Here is a 15,295-nt window from a genome sequence, read left to right as displayed (position 1 = left end):
ACACTTTTTATGATTGCACAATTTTGATAAACTGATCTTACGAATTTAATATCTGGTTGCCCCTGTATTATTTTTTACAAACAAGACTAAGATTCCTTCTTTTCTTCCTGATCTTACATTTTTGGGTTTATCAGTTTCAAAATTCAGATGTAAAGTTTATAGTAGTTAAATGTATTGTAGAACTTAATTCTTAGCATGTGAGACTTGTTCTAAGCTGCACAATTGTAGAAAAAGGAAAGAACAATGCTGGTTTTCTAAAGCTGAAAATGTATCCATTATGTATAACCATTGGTTAAGTAGAAGACCTTATTTCACAAATTGAGATGTTAATATTGAATTTTGGCATCTTAAATGTCCTTGTGACCAAAATGTTTAACTAATATATACTTCTAGAAAGATGATAACATGGCTTTGGATAAATGACATATTTTGGCAAATTGCTTGTGGTTAGGTTTGATGATCGTGGACGAAGTGGCTATGATGGTTTTGGCAGTCGTGAAAGGACTGGCTTTAGCAAATTTGAATGCAGTGGACACAGTCGTTGGGGTGACAGATCAGATGAGGATGATTGGTCAAAACCACTTCCACCAAGTGAACGCTTGGAGCAGTAAGTTTATGAAAGGTGTTGATTGTTATGACAACGTACTAGCTAGTATAATATGCATTATAATAATTTGGTTTCAGGGAACTGTTTTCTGGAAGAAACGCTGGGATTAACTTTGAGAAGTATGATGATATACCAGTAGAGGCAACTGGAAATAACTGTCCTCCACATATTGAAAGTGTAAGTTGCTTTGTGTTACTTTTTTAACAATTCTTTATTAAAGTTACTACTGAAAACTTCATTGGATTATGAAAAAGGAGAGACTGATATTTTTTAATGTTACCATTATCAGTAATCCTGAAATAAAAAATGTGTCTAATGAAGAACCAACACTATTTGTACATTAGTCCGCTTTCTTAAAAAATAACATGACGATTTTACCTGAAATGAAAGCAGGTGTAATCTAGTCATGAATAGGTAGGCATTCAGTTGGCTTCTTCCATTCTTGTATTATCAAACAAATTACAATGGATAGTGTTATTTCTCATCTTATGTACATTTGATCTGGTTAAATTTCTTTACAGTTCAGTGATGTTGAGATGGGAGAAATTATCATGGGGAACATTGAGCTTACTTGTTACACTCGTCCAACTCCAGTGCAAAAGCATGCCATTCCCATTATAAAAGAAAAAAGAGACTTGATGGCTTGTGCCCAAACAGGTAAGCTCACTTGATGAAGTTTAAAAGTCAGTATCTTACCTAGACTAGCGCTAAAAGTAGTACATTGTGTAGGGGTACCTGAGTACTGTGTTTATTAGCTTGATTTTGAGCTAGGTAAAGGCTAGTTGGTGATGTCTCTTTTTACCTTGTGTCTTTGGATCCTTTGGATGAAATCAGTGTGTCTCATCAGGGTATCTTGGGGAAGTCTGTAACAAATTGTCAGTTTGATACTGCTGCAACAGAACAAGGGAAGATCCTGTGATCCATAAAAATTAGGTTGGGGAAAAGGAAGAGAGTATTTTGGGAATTGGGGAATGGAGGAGGGCAGGAATAGTAATTTATTCTTAATTTAGGTTGGGTTAAAGATGGCAGAACAGTATTAAAACTTCTGTTTGGATGTATTACAAATTTTGAGTCATTTGAATTTAAAGTTGATGTAAGTTTTCTCAATCTCTGTCATATATGTATTATACGATGTGTATAGTAAGTTTTATAACAGTTAATGCACATTTCACAAACTAACTGCTTCAGGTGTCCACTTGGTGGAGAGGTTTTAACCAACCGTCCTCGTCTGATTTGTCACACTGATTGTGTCCACTGTGTTCATATTTGGCTAACCCAATCATATCACCATGCTTGCCCATCTTTTATACCTAATTGTGGCCTTTAGGTTGACGCCACTGCCTGCTTTCTCAATGAGTTTTCCTGAAACAACTACAGTTTTCCAATGGCAGAGACATACTGGCCCTGAGAACCCTCTTTTGGACTCTTCGGAATTGCTGACTCCTGCTTCACATTCCAACAGTGTATATACCAAAAAAGTATTGAAGTGGAAGTGGATGCAGGATTAAGCAAAATGGTTGTTTCTGTGTAAATTAAAATGCAGAGAATTGAATAGTGCATTGTATAAAATGTTCACAGAAGTTCCTCAGCTGGCACTTTTTGCTTAGCTGTGTAAATATACCATGTTTTCCAGAAAATTAGGCATAGAGTAAAATTTTCGTAGAGTAAAATTTTCTTAACACAAGAGGGTGTTTGGAATACTTCATAAAATGTTTTTCTTACAGGCTCTGGAAAAACAGCAGCATTTCTCTTACCCATCTTAAGTCAGATTTATGCAGATGGTCCAGGCGAGGCTTTGAGGGCTGTGAAGGTAAAGAAATCCTTGTAAGAAGTTTTTTCATTGGAAGACTTACCAAAATATTTGTTGGGACCCTTCTTTCTAAGTGATGCCAAGTGTACTTTATTTTCATTTTTTAAATTTTGTTTTCAGACTGATAATCCAACAGAAAGCCAGTTTTGCATGTAATTTTTAAGTAACAAAGGGAATTTTGATGTCAAGAATTTTTTAAAGAATGAACAAATTTTGGGTCTTTAAGTTTAATTCATAAAATTTCTTTTTAGGAAAATGGAAGGTATGGACGCCGTAAACAATACCCAGTTTCCTTAGTTTTAGCTCCTACAAGAGAACTGGCTGTACAGATCTATGAGGAAGCCAGAAAAGTAAATATGCATTTTACTTATTGTTGCTATTTTTAATTAGTGATACATTTCTGACTACCCAATGAATCCTTTGCTTACAGTTTTCATACCGGTCTAGAGTTCGACCTTGTGTGGTTTATGGTGGTGCTGATATTGGTCAGCAGATTCGAGATTTAGAACGTGGGTGTCACTTGTTAGTTGCCACTCCAGGGCGTCTACTGGATATGATGGAAAGAGGAAAAATTGGATTAGACTTCTGCAAGTAAGTTAATTTCTGTATCTGAGGTGTAGCTTTCTTTTGGTATCGTTAATCTACAATTACATGAGGAATATTATATTGCCTATACTTCCCCCATCACCAGGCCTCCGCCGAAAACCTCATTACAGTCAGTTTCCATCAGCATGTTAAGATGCTGTAGACTCACTACTTCTCTTCTCTGTTGCAAAGCCCTCCTCGTGCCACCACTCCCCGTATCATACATGCAAATCATAATGCCCCTGTCTTTTTTAACCCCCTTATCCCTCCCTTCCCACCCATCCTCCCCAGTCCCTTTCCCTTTGGTAACTGTTAGTCCATTCTTGGGTTCTTGGGGTCTGCTGCTGTTTTGTTCCTTCAGTTTCTTCTTAGCTCTTCTACTCCACATACGAGTGAGATGATTTTGTACTAGTCTTTCTCCTCCTGGCTTATTCCTCTGAACATAATAAACTCTAGCTCCATCCATGCTGTTGGAAATGATAGGATTTGTTTTCTTTTTGCAGCTGGATAATATTCCATTGTGTATATGTACCACTATCTTCTTTATCCATTCATCTCCTGATGGACACTTAGGTTGCTTCCATTTCTTGGCTATTGTGAATAGTGCTGCGATAAACTTAGGGGTGCATATGTCTTTTTCAAACTGGGCTGCTGCATTCTTAGGGTAAATTCCTAGGAGTGGAATTATTGGGTCAAACGGTATTTCTATTTTGAGTTTTTTGAGGAACCTCTGTACTGCTTTCCACATGGTTGAACCTAATTTACATTCCCACCAGCTGTGTAGGAGGGTTCCCCTTTCTCCACAACCTCGCCAACATTTGTTGTCATTTGTTTTTTCGATGCTGGCGATCCATACCGCTGTGAGGTGATATCTCATTGCGGTTTTCATTTGCATTTCTTTCATGACTAGTGATGTGGAGCATCTTTTCATATCTCTGTTGGCCATCTGCGTTTCTTTGGAGAACTCTCTAGTTTAGCTCCTCTGACCATTTTTGGATTAGATTATTTGCTTTTTGTTTGTTGAGGTGCACGCGCTCTTTATATATTTTGGATGTCAACCCTTTAATCGGATCTGTCATTTATGAATATATTCTCCCATACTGTAGGATTCCTTTTTGTTCTATTGATGGTGTCCTTTGCTGTACAGAAGCTTTTCAGCCTGGTATAGTCCCGCTTATTCATCTTTGCTTTTGTTTCCCTTGCCTGGGGAGATACGTGCATGAAGAGGTCTCTATCCGGTTCCGCTGGTCTGTGGGTCTGTTGTGGTGACAGTACCAAATTGTCTTGATTACTGTGGCTTTGAAGTAGAGCTTGAAGTTGGGAAGCAAAATGCCCCCCACTTTATTCTTCCTTTTCAGGACTGCTGAAATGGGGGTTCCATGTGAATTTTAGAGTTGTTCCAGTTTGTTAAAGAACGCTGTGGTATTTTGATATGGAGTGCATTAAATTTGTAGACTGCTTTAATGAGTTTGGCCGTTTTGACAATATTCATTCTACCTGGGCAAGAGCATGGGATGAGTTTCCATTTGTTAGTGACCTCAGTTTCTCTTAAGAGTGTCTTGTAGTTTTCAGAATAGAGGTCTTTCACTTCCTTGGTTAGGTTTTATACCTAGGTATTTTATTCTTTTTGATGCAATTGTGAATAGAATTTTTTTCCGATTTCTCTGTCTCCAAGTTCATTGTAAGTGTATAGGAAAGCAGTAGATTTTCTGTGTATTAATTTTGTATCCTGTAACTTTGCTGAATTCAGATATTGGTTCTAGTAGGTTTGGGGTGGAGTATTTAAGTGTTTTTATGTACAATATCATGTCATCTGCAAACAGGACAATTTGATCTGACCTCTTCTTTACCAATCTGGATTCCTTGTATTTCTTTGTTTTGTCTAATTGCTGTGGCTAGGTCCTCCAGTACTATGTCGAATAACAATGGGGAGAGTGGGCATCCCTGTCTTGTTCCCAATCTTAGTAGTAAAGCTTTCAGCTTCTCACCGTTAAGTATGATGTTGGCTGTGGGTTTGTCATATATGGCCTTTGTTATGTTGAGGAACTTGCCCTCTCTAGCCATATTGTTGAGAGTTTTTATCGAGAATGGATGTTTAATTTTGTTGAACACTTTCACAGTGTCTGTGGAGATGGTCATCTGGTTTTTGTCTTTCTGTTTGTTGATGTGGTGGATGATGTTGATGGATTTTCGAATGTTGTACCATCCTTCCGTCCCTGGGATGAATCCTACTTGGTCATGGTTTATGATCCTCTTGATGTTTTTTGAATTCTGTTTGCTAATATTTTGTTGAGTATTTTTGCATCTATGTTCGTCAGGGATGTTGGTCTGTAGTTTTCATTTTCTGTGGAGTCTTTGCCTGGTTTTGGTATTAGAGTGATCCTGGCTTCATAGAATGAGTTTGGAAGTTTGCCCGCCTCTTCTATTTTTTGGAAAACTTTAAGGAAAATTGATATTCTGTCTTCTGTGTATGTCTGATAAAATTCTGTGGTAAATCCACCTAGCCTGGGGGTTTTTCTCTTGAGTAGTTTTTTGATTACTGATGCAACTTCGTTGCTAGTAATTGGTGTCTTTAGATTTTCTCTTTCTTTCTTGGTCAGTCTTGGAAGGTTGTATTTTTCTAGGAAGTTGTCCATTTCTTTGAGGTTTCCAGCTTGTTAGCATCCAGATTCTCATAGTATTCTCTAATAATTCTTTGTATTTCGGTGGGGTCCGTCGTGATTTTTCCTTTCCTATTTCTAATTCTGTTGATGTGTGTAGAATCTTCTTTTTCTCTTACTAAGTCGGACTAGGGGCTTATTTCGTTTATTTTCTGAAAGATCCACCTCTTCATTTCATTGATTTTTTCTATTGTTTTATTCTTCTCAATTTTATTTATTTCTACTCTGATTTTTATTATGTCCTTTGTTTTGCTGACTTTGGACTCATTTGTTCTTTTTCCAGTTTCAATAATTGTGACTTTAGACTATTCATTTGGGATTTTTCTTCCTACTTTAAATAGGCCTGTATTTCTATATACTTTCCTCTTAGAACAGCCTTCGCTGTGTCCCGCAAAAGTTGGGGCTTTGTGGTGGTGTTGTCATTTGTCTCCAAATATTGCCTGATCTCTTTTAAATTGGTCATTATCCATTGATTATTTAGGAGCACGTTGTTAAGCCTCCATGTGTTTGTGAGCCTTTTTGCTTTCTTTGTACAATTTATTTCTAGTTTTACACTTTTGCGGCCTGAGAATTTGGTTGGTAAAATCTCTACCTTTTTGAATTTACTGAGGTTCTTTTTGTGGCCTCATACGTGGTCTACTCTGGACAATGCTGCATATGCACTAGAGGAGAGTGTGTATGGGTGTAGAGTTCTATAGAAGTCTGTTAGGTCCTTCTGTTCTAGTGTGTTGTTCAGTACCTCTGTGTCCTTAGTTTCTGTCTGGTGGTGATCTGTCCTTTGGAGTAAGTGGTCTGTTGAAGTCTCCTAAAATGAATGCATTGCATTCTCTTTCCTCCTTTAGTTCTGTTAGTATTTGTTTCCCATATGCTGATATGCCTGTGTTGGGTGCATGTATATTTGTAATGGTTATATCCTCTTGCTGGAATGACCTCATTCTCATTACATAATGTCCTTCTTTATTGCTTTTTACTTTCTCTGTTTTGAAGTCTATTTTGTCTGATACTAGTACTGCAACACCTGCTTTTTTCTCCCAGTTGTTTGCATAAAATATCTTTTTCCATCTCTTGACTTTTAGTCTGTGTATGTCTTTGGGTTTGAGGTGTGTGTCTGTTAAGCAGAATATAGATGGGTCTTGCTTTTTTATCCATTCTGTTACTCTGTGTCATTTGATTGGTTTATTCAATCTGTTTACATTTATGGTGACTATTGAAAGATATGTATTTATTGCCATTGCAGGCTTTAGATTTGTGTTTACCAAATGTTCAAGGGTAGCGTCTTTACTACCTGTCTTACAAACTTCCTTATTAAGCTATTATACACACAGTCTGATGATGATTTTTCTCCCTTCTTATTCCTCCTCCTCCATTCTTTATATGTTAGGTGTTTTATTCTGTACTCCTTGTGTTTCCTTTGACTGCTTTTGTGCGTAGTTGATTTTATTTTTTGTGTTTAGTTAGTGTTTGGTTGGTGTGCTTTCTTTGCTGTGATTTTATTTTCTGTGGTGACATCTATTTAGCCTTAGGAGTGCTCCCATCTAGAGCAGTCCCTCTAAAATACCCTGTAGAGGTGGTTTGTGGGAGGCAAATTCCCTCAACTTTTGCTTTTCCGGAAATTGTTTAATGTGTCCTTCATATTTAAATGATAATTGTGCTTGATACAGTATTCCTTGTTCTAGGCCCTTCTGTATCATTGCATTAAATATATCATGTTGTTATCTTCTGGCCTGTAAGGTTTCTGTTGAGAAGTCTGATGATATCCTGATGGTTTTCCTTTGTAGGTGACCTTTTTTCTCTCTCTGGCTGCCTTTAAAACTCTCGCCTTGTCCTTGGTCAATGCCATTTTAATTATGCGTCTTGGTGTCCTCCTCCCTGGGTCCCTTGTGGTCTTCCAAGGTCTGAGAGACTATTTCCTCCCCCAGTTTTGGGATGTTTTCAGCAGTTATTTCTTCAAAGGCACCTTCTGTCCCTTTTCCTCTCTTCTTCTTTTGGTACCCCTTTAATGTGGATATTGTCCCATTTGGCTTGGTCACACAGTTCTCTGAATGGTCTTTCATTCCTGGAGATCCTTTTATCTCTCTCTGCCTCAGCTTCTCTGTGTTTCTGTTGTCTGCTCTCTGTTCCATTAACGGTCTCTGGCACCCCAGCCAGTCTGCTCTCAAGTCCTTCCAGAGATTGTTTTATTTCTGTATTCTTCCTCCTAACTTGATCCTTTAGCTCTTGCATATTTCTCTGCAGGTCCATCAGCATGGTTATGACGTTAATATTGAATTCTTTTTCAGGGAGTTAGGTTAAATCTATCTCTCCAGGCCCTCTCTCGGGCACCAAGAGTAATTCTGGACTGCACCAAATTCCTCCGCCTTTTCATGGCGGTAGAGGAAGCTGTAGGCAGGTAGCGCTTGTGTCACAAAGTCCTCTCCTGCTTGTTGGTCACCTTGCCCTTCTCCGCTGCCTGTGCCGGTTACCCACACACCAGGAGCAGCTTCTGGTTTTATTTCCTGAGCTGCTGCAGGCGGTGCAGCCATCGGGGCATCCCCGGGCCCTGCGGGGAGAGGCAGGCACACTGGGTGTGCTCTCCTGCGATAACGGCTACCCTTCACACCCTGTCCCAGCTTCCTCTGTCTGTGCCGGGCTGCCACATGCCGTGGAGCCTCTGAGTCTGTCCCCGGTGGCTGTGGAGGAGGCCCTGGGCAGCTGCTGTGGGCGCAGCTACTCTCAGGCTGCTCCCCTGCTGTGGCAGGACCACTCGGGAAGGGTAATTGACAGGAGGCTGTTTAACCACCATGAGGGGCTTCAGAACTGCACTTCTGCTCAGAGTGTTAGTGTTTATGGTGCCTGAAGTTCCCCAGGATACCCAGCTGCTGGTCTGAGTGTGGCTGGATGCTGTGAGGCCTCTTTCTCTTTACGTCTTTCAAAAAGCACTCGCTTTTCTTTTGTCCCTAGGGCACCAGCAGTGGCAACCTGCTCACATGTTTTACTGTTGCGTTTCCCTAATATCCAGCACACCATGTACTGTGTGTCTGTGCTCCCGGTGAGGATGACTAGGGCTTGGTATTTAGCATACCTGGGCTCCCTCACCCTCCTCACTCCAACTCCTCTCCTCCCGCTGGTGGGCGGGGGTTGGTGGAGTGCTCAGCTCCTGCCGGTCCTCAGCTTGTATCTTACCCCCTTCATGAGGCGCTCGGTTCTCGCAGCTGTAGATGTAGCCTTACTGTTTGTTGTACTGTATCTTCTGGCCTCTCTTTTAGGAATAGTTGTATTTGTTGTATTTTCAAAAATATATATGGTTTTGGGAGGAGATTTCTGCTGCCCTTCTGTCGCCACCATCTTGGCCCCTCCTCTGAGATGAAGCTTTTTTAATATTAGTGGTCATTTTGTAGTGATTTATTAGTATTTAGATTAAAACATGAATGATTTTAACTTTCTACATAGTCTTTGAAAAATAACAGTTAGCCTGTATTGGTACAGAGTCAAGTAATAATCTCCTTTGCTTGTGTGACTTAAGTGTATTTCATGTGTTACTTTGTGTAGTAAGAGTGTTGGATAAATGTATCAAGCTTAATTAAAGACACAACTATATTCAACTGTAAGTTTCTCATCAGATCCTAAATTGGGTGTTTTTTTGTAACAGATACGTAGTGTTGGACGAAGCTGATAGAATGCTGGATATGGGATTTGAACCTCAGATACGTCGTATAGTTGAACAAGGCAGTATGCCACGGAAGGGTATTCGCCACACCATGATGTTCAGTGCTACCTTTCCTAAGGGAATACAGGTGTTGTTTTTTTAGAAAAAATACAACTTCCTTTTTTAGAACGTATTTGTTAATAAGTACTTGAGTGTCTTCAGACACTTAAAAAGTTAGAGTAATAATACTTCAGGCTTTTATTTTTCCCTTTTTTCAGTGGCTTGCTCATGATTTCTTGGATGATTATATCTTCCTGACGGTAGGCAGAGTTGGCTCTACGTCTGAAAGCATCACGCAGAAGGTAGTTTGGGTGGAAGAGTCAGACAAACGGTCATTTTTGCTTGACCTCTTAAATGCAGCAGGTAAGGTGAATTATAAGTAGTGTCAGCTAGGTGTAAGAAAGACCAGTTTGGCTCTCCTTAGCCTCTACCTTGTCTTTCACTTACCTTCTTAAGTGTTAAGTTTTTATTAGCTCCATGTGCTTGTTTACCTAGCACAAAATGAAAGCCAGTTAATATTTAGAAAAGGTAATTACACCTGTTGCTGTTAGTAAACAAAATCTTACATACAATTTTTCAGGGAAGGATTCACTGACGTTAGTGTTCGTGCAGACCAAGAAGCGTGCCAGTTCTCTCGAGGATTTCTTATCCTGTGAAGGATATGCTTGTACCAGTATTCATGGAGATCGATCACAGAGGGATAGAGAGGAGGCCCTTCACCAGTTCCGTTCAGGAAAAAGCCCGATTCTAGTGGCTACATCCGTGAGTACATTTTTGTTTTTGGGTTATGCATGTTTGACTATTGCTTTCTTTTAACAAAAGTTATTTTTCAGGTGGCAGCAAGAGGATTAGACATTTCAAATGTGAAACATGTAATCAATTTTGACTTGCCAAGTGATATTGAAGAATATGTACATCGGATTGGTCGTACAGGACGTGTAGGAAACCTTGGTAAAGTGTTTTAGTTTGACACAGAATCTGAAATACTAGAACCTTTATTTTTAAGGGAAGGTTGGACATGACATCAATCAGGTGTCAGATAACAGTTATTTGTATTCCAGTTTAACTTGAATTATAACGTCACATTTTTGAGTTGTGGTTATTCTGCATATAAGTAAAAACACTGAGCAACTTCACAGGAATCCAGGCATTATATACATATTTGGACTCTTGTAGGCCTTGCCACCTCATTCTTTAATGAAAGAAATAGAAATATCACAAAGGATTTGTTGGATCTACTTGTTGAAGCTAAACAAGAAGTGCCATCTTGGTTGGGAAACATGGCTCATGAACACCACTGTAAGGGCAGCAGTCATGGACATTCTAAGAGGTACGGATTGTTTCCAGCCTTCTTATTTTTCTCTATGGGGGTTAAGTAAAATACTGTGCACAATTCGCATACTTGGATAAGGGATGGCCTTAGGAAGGCTGAAGTGGAGTCAAAAATGTTGATGTTAACTGCTCAGGTCTTCAGGAACACTATTTGAGGAATTGACCACATTGGAAACTGGTTTGAAAAATCAGAAATAGTGGGTCTATGGACAGGAATTGTCATTTTATTGAATTTCTTGTTCATTAAAAGAATTTTTCCTTTTAATAGTAGATTCAGTGGAGGATTTGGTGCCAGAGACTATCAACAAAGTAGAGTTTCCACCAGTTCTGCCTTTAGTAGTAGTCATGCAAGCAGCAGCCACAGTGGTGGAGGTGGTGACAGCAGCAGCAGAGGATTTGGTGGAGGTAACATAATTTTTTCCATTTCATATTTTTGGCAAAGACTTCTTTTTTTCAAAGAATAAATTAGTGGAGAAATTTAATTTCTAAAGAACACAAAATCCAATTCTGTAGCTATCTTTTACAACGTTTATATTTAAAGTACTTGAGAAGAAAACTTACTTAAAAGTGCTGGCTGAATTTTTTTTTAATATCTCTTGACAGCTGGTTATGGAGGCTTCTACACTAGTGATGGACATGGAGGAAATTACAGCTTCCAGGGTGTCAGCTGCTGGGGCAATTGAATCTGCTTTACAACAAAGTCATCCTTGTAAACAACCTCATCTGGAAACCACATGTATCTTAGCCAGAACATATCGTGTAGCTTTAAGAACTGCTGTCCAGTTACCAACTGTGATTGTCCTGAAAATTCAACGGAGCTCAAAGACACAAGAAGAAAACAGTAGTCAACAGTCTATTAATAAAGTTGATTTAAAGATTTAATTGATGTAGCTTGGATTAACCCCCCCTCCTGCTTATTCCCACCCCAAACTGCATTTATACTTTTTTGACTAAGGATCGTTTGTTAATTGTGACTTAAACTTAGGACAACTTACTGTTTTGATGTCCTTTTGGCTCACTAATGCCCAAAATGTCAATCGTTCAAATAAAGATACTGAAGTTGGGCTAAAATCAAACCTTGGCACACAGGTCTAATGATGTCACTTAGCAGGAATCATCAATTTGATATAAATGTAAAGGAAAAAACTTGGGCAGTAGCTTGTGTTGAGACATTTTCATAAAGGAAGACTGGGAAGAAGAACATCTTAGTGCTGAATTAGTTCAAAATGTGGCGAATTGTACTAAGTGATTTGCTCACTCTATTCTGGTTTGGCATTTAGAACTTTTGAGCCATTGCAGCTATGTTGAGGTGGCAAGTACAAATGTATCCATATATATTTCAAAACATCTTCAAGCATTTTGCAAGTAATACAACTCCTCTTGTAACGTTTAGGGTAAAGTCAGGCAAATGTGGGCATACTATTAGGAAAAGTGAAGAGGTTTGATAACAAGTGCTTGGAGGGGATTTCATCTTAATTAGATGTTTTTGATGCTGGCCATGCATGAAATTTAAATAGTAGATGACTGACCCATGGCAATTTACCAGTCCTCTTTATGGGTTAGAATTTAGTCTTTAACGCATGCTAGTGTTGATGTTTCTTGGTCAAGAGGATATAAGCAGGATTATACAGCAGGCTTTAATACAGACTCACATTAGTCTGTTAAAACTGCACTGAAATGTTAAAATGGCTTACATTTGTAGACTTTGTAGATTAGAGTAATAAACAAATCCTTGAGATCAAAGAGGATGAAAATATGTACTCTACTGCACAAGGTGTCATTTCTCTATACTGCAGTTGTATTCTCTCTTAGTTGCATAGGATTCCATTATATTTATAGCCTCTTTCCTAACTTGGCCAAAGACGATTGTCCATCCCTAAAAATACCTCTGCCACTTTGAACTCTCTGCTAATTTTGTGTCTGGAATGCAGTAATCTTTACCAGTTAATCTTGATGATGGCATAATGCAAAAACATCATAAAGTGCAGGAGATTTCAAGCATATTGTGCCTTGTAAAACATAAGTAGTATAGGCATTTGTTATGGTGCTATTACACTTAGTGTAAAGGTTTAGACTCTTGTACATTTTCACCATAACTTTCTACAAAGTTCTTACTGCAGTCAGAGAATTTTATATATGTGTCTTGTGTGCGTGTTCTAAAATTCCAATCTTATTCTGTCTCTTGGACATGGTTGAAGGCAGCTTATTAACTATACATTCTAAAATGTTATTTGGAACCAGAGTCGTCGTTGAAATCTATTTGCACACAATAGATTTTAGATACTTTTTGTTGCTAGTTTGTGTAATATTCATTGAATATTTTTGACACAATTTATTTTTGTAAGCCTAAATGTGTTCTTAGAAAGTTTAGAGAAACTTGACCAGAGGACAGTATGAAAAAACACTGGCACTTAAATGTTGAACATCACTGTATGTGAAAATGTGTTTCAGGGTAGTATGAGCTTTTAATGTTAAGTTTTATTAAGCTTGACTCAGATTAATCATTGGCAGTGTAGCTAGCCAATGATTTCTTGACAATATTTAAGGACAAATGGGCAACTTGAAATTAAAATATGCCAAGGTTTTGATATACTTAAAATATTCATGAAACATTTGTGAACACTGGTGTGAAGTATCCACATTATCAAAAGGTTCTCTTAGTTTTGTTAAGGTATATGTTTGGTTTGGTTTCTAGTAACTAGCATATTTGCAATCCTCAAACATGGTTATCTTTGGTAGTCCCATAATGAGTGAATTTTCCAATGTTCTGTCCACCAGGAATATTTTCACTTTTAACAAATGTGAAACTTTTAGCAAACTAAAAACAAATGTTGTTGGTAAAACATTTAAACTTTCTAAATGGAGACATTGGACTTCATGTCACTGTAAGATTATTAGTGCTAATTGTATTTGTTTTAGGTGCTACCACTGCATGTGCTGGATTTATTCTGTTTTTATTAAAGTGAAAAGTTGAACTCAGCCTTTTTGTTTTCAATGGTGATTTAATGAGGTAGAAATGAAATTGTACTCTAAACGTGAAGAATTGAAAGTCAGATTTCTTGGTGTTATGCCAAAGCTATTTGTGAAATAGTGCTAGCTCATGAAGCCAGAAGCATTTGTGCTCCTTAATGTTTGGGTAAATGATGGTGGAATTTAGGTTGGAATATAGAGAAGAGGATCTTCATTGTAAGTCACAGAAATATGAAAAGCCCATATGTGTAGTGTGTATTCCATGGATCTAGTTAAGGATCAAGAAATAGATGGACCCTGTTAAGTGACAGCAGAAATGGCATAGGTGTCCAGACTACACAATATCATTTATTTCTGTTCTATGATCATCTATTATTACAACACACTAATGCAGGCAGTCACTAACAATTAACAGATGAAAGAGCAAATCAGTTAAACATAAATCATAAAAGGCTACAAATCTTTTTTTTTAAGGTAGAGAATCTCAGTGTCCTTTCTGTCCTGATGGAACGAACATCCCATCTCTATAGAGGGCAGGGTGAGCGCATTACGGATAAATGACAGTGTATGGTTGGTTTTTTTGTTAGTACCTTTTTGTAAGTGAAACATTTATATTCTATGTTTTTTCTAAATTTTAGTATCGTTAATCTACAACTATGAGGGACTTGATGTTTAATAGACTCCCTCTATCACCAAGTCCCCCCAATGAACCCCATTACAGTCAGTGTCCAGCATAGTAAGATGCTGTAGAATTACTACTTGTCTTCTCTGTGTTGCGCAGCCCTCCCAGTGCACCCCTGCCAACATAATACGTGCTAATAATAACGACCACTTTCTTTCTTTTCAACATATCCTTCCCTTCAACCCATCACCCCACTCACTTTCCTTTTCATAAGTGTTAGTCCATTCTTGGGTTATATGAGTCTGCTGAATTTTGTGCCTTCGGTTCTTTGCTTGTACATATACTCCACATATGAGTGAAATCATTTGGTACTTGTCTTTCCATGCCTGGTTTATTTCACTTTGCATATACCCTCTAGCACCGTCCAGGTTGTTGGCAAAGATAGGATTTGATTTCTTCTTACGGCTGAATAATATTCCATTGTGTATATGTACCACATCATCTTCATCCATTCATCTACTGATGGACTCTAGGTTGCTTCCATTTCTTGGCTATTGCATATAGTACTGTAATAAACATAGCGGTGTGTATGACATTAAAACTGGGCTTCTGCATTCTTAGGGTAAATTCATAGGAGTGGAATTCCTGGGTCAAATGTTACTACTATCTTGAGTTTTTTTGAGGAACCTCAATACTGCTTTTGACAACGGTTGAACTAATATACAGTCCCACCACCAGCAGTGTAGGAGAGTTCTCCTTTCTCCACTATGTCTCCGTTTGTCTTTTGGATGGCTGTGATCCTTAACAGGTGTGAGCCTATATCTCATTGTGGCTTTAATTTGCATTTCTCGTGACTAGCAATGTACAGCATCTTTTCATGTGTCTCTTGGCCATCTGAATTTCTGTGGAGAACTGTCTGTTCAGCTCCTCTGCCTATGTTTTAATTGGATTATTTGCTTGTTTGTTGAGGTGCATGAACTCTTTATATATTTTGGATGTCAACCCTTTATCGTATCTGTCATTT

At 38.3% G+C, this 15,295-nt stretch overlaps 1 protein-coding gene across 1 annotated transcript; it reads left to right on the top strand.

Moving 5' to 3' along the window:
- The first annotated feature begins 231 nt into the window (after positions 1–231).
- Positions 232–11,486, top strand: LOC130682135 (ATP-dependent RNA helicase DDX3X-like). Its single transcript, XM_057496279.1, has 13 exons — positions 232–607; positions 685–784; positions 1,129–1,264; positions 2,332–2,417; positions 2,669–2,767; positions 2,848–3,008; positions 9,291–9,435; positions 9,566–9,710; positions 9,928–10,109; positions 10,181–10,298; positions 10,524–10,677; positions 10,948–11,084; positions 11,283–11,486. The coding sequence occupies exons 1-13, from the start codon at positions 420–422 to the stop codon at positions 11,360–11,362; spliced, it is 1,731 nt and encodes a 576-aa protein (XP_057352262.1). The 5' UTR covers positions 232–419; the 3' UTR covers positions 11,363–11,486.
- Positions 11,487–15,295: the final 3,809 nt, after the last annotated feature.

The sequence above is a fragment of the Manis pentadactyla genome, chromosome Y (genome assembly GCF_030020395.1).
Source record: "Manis pentadactyla isolate mManPen7 chromosome Y, mManPen7.hap1, whole genome shotgun sequence".
Lineage (NCBI taxonomy): Eukaryota > Metazoa > Chordata > Mammalia > Pholidota > Manidae > Manis > Manis pentadactyla.
Note: the sequence above shows the minus strand (reverse complement) of the source record. Positions and strands in the feature narration are given on the sequence as shown.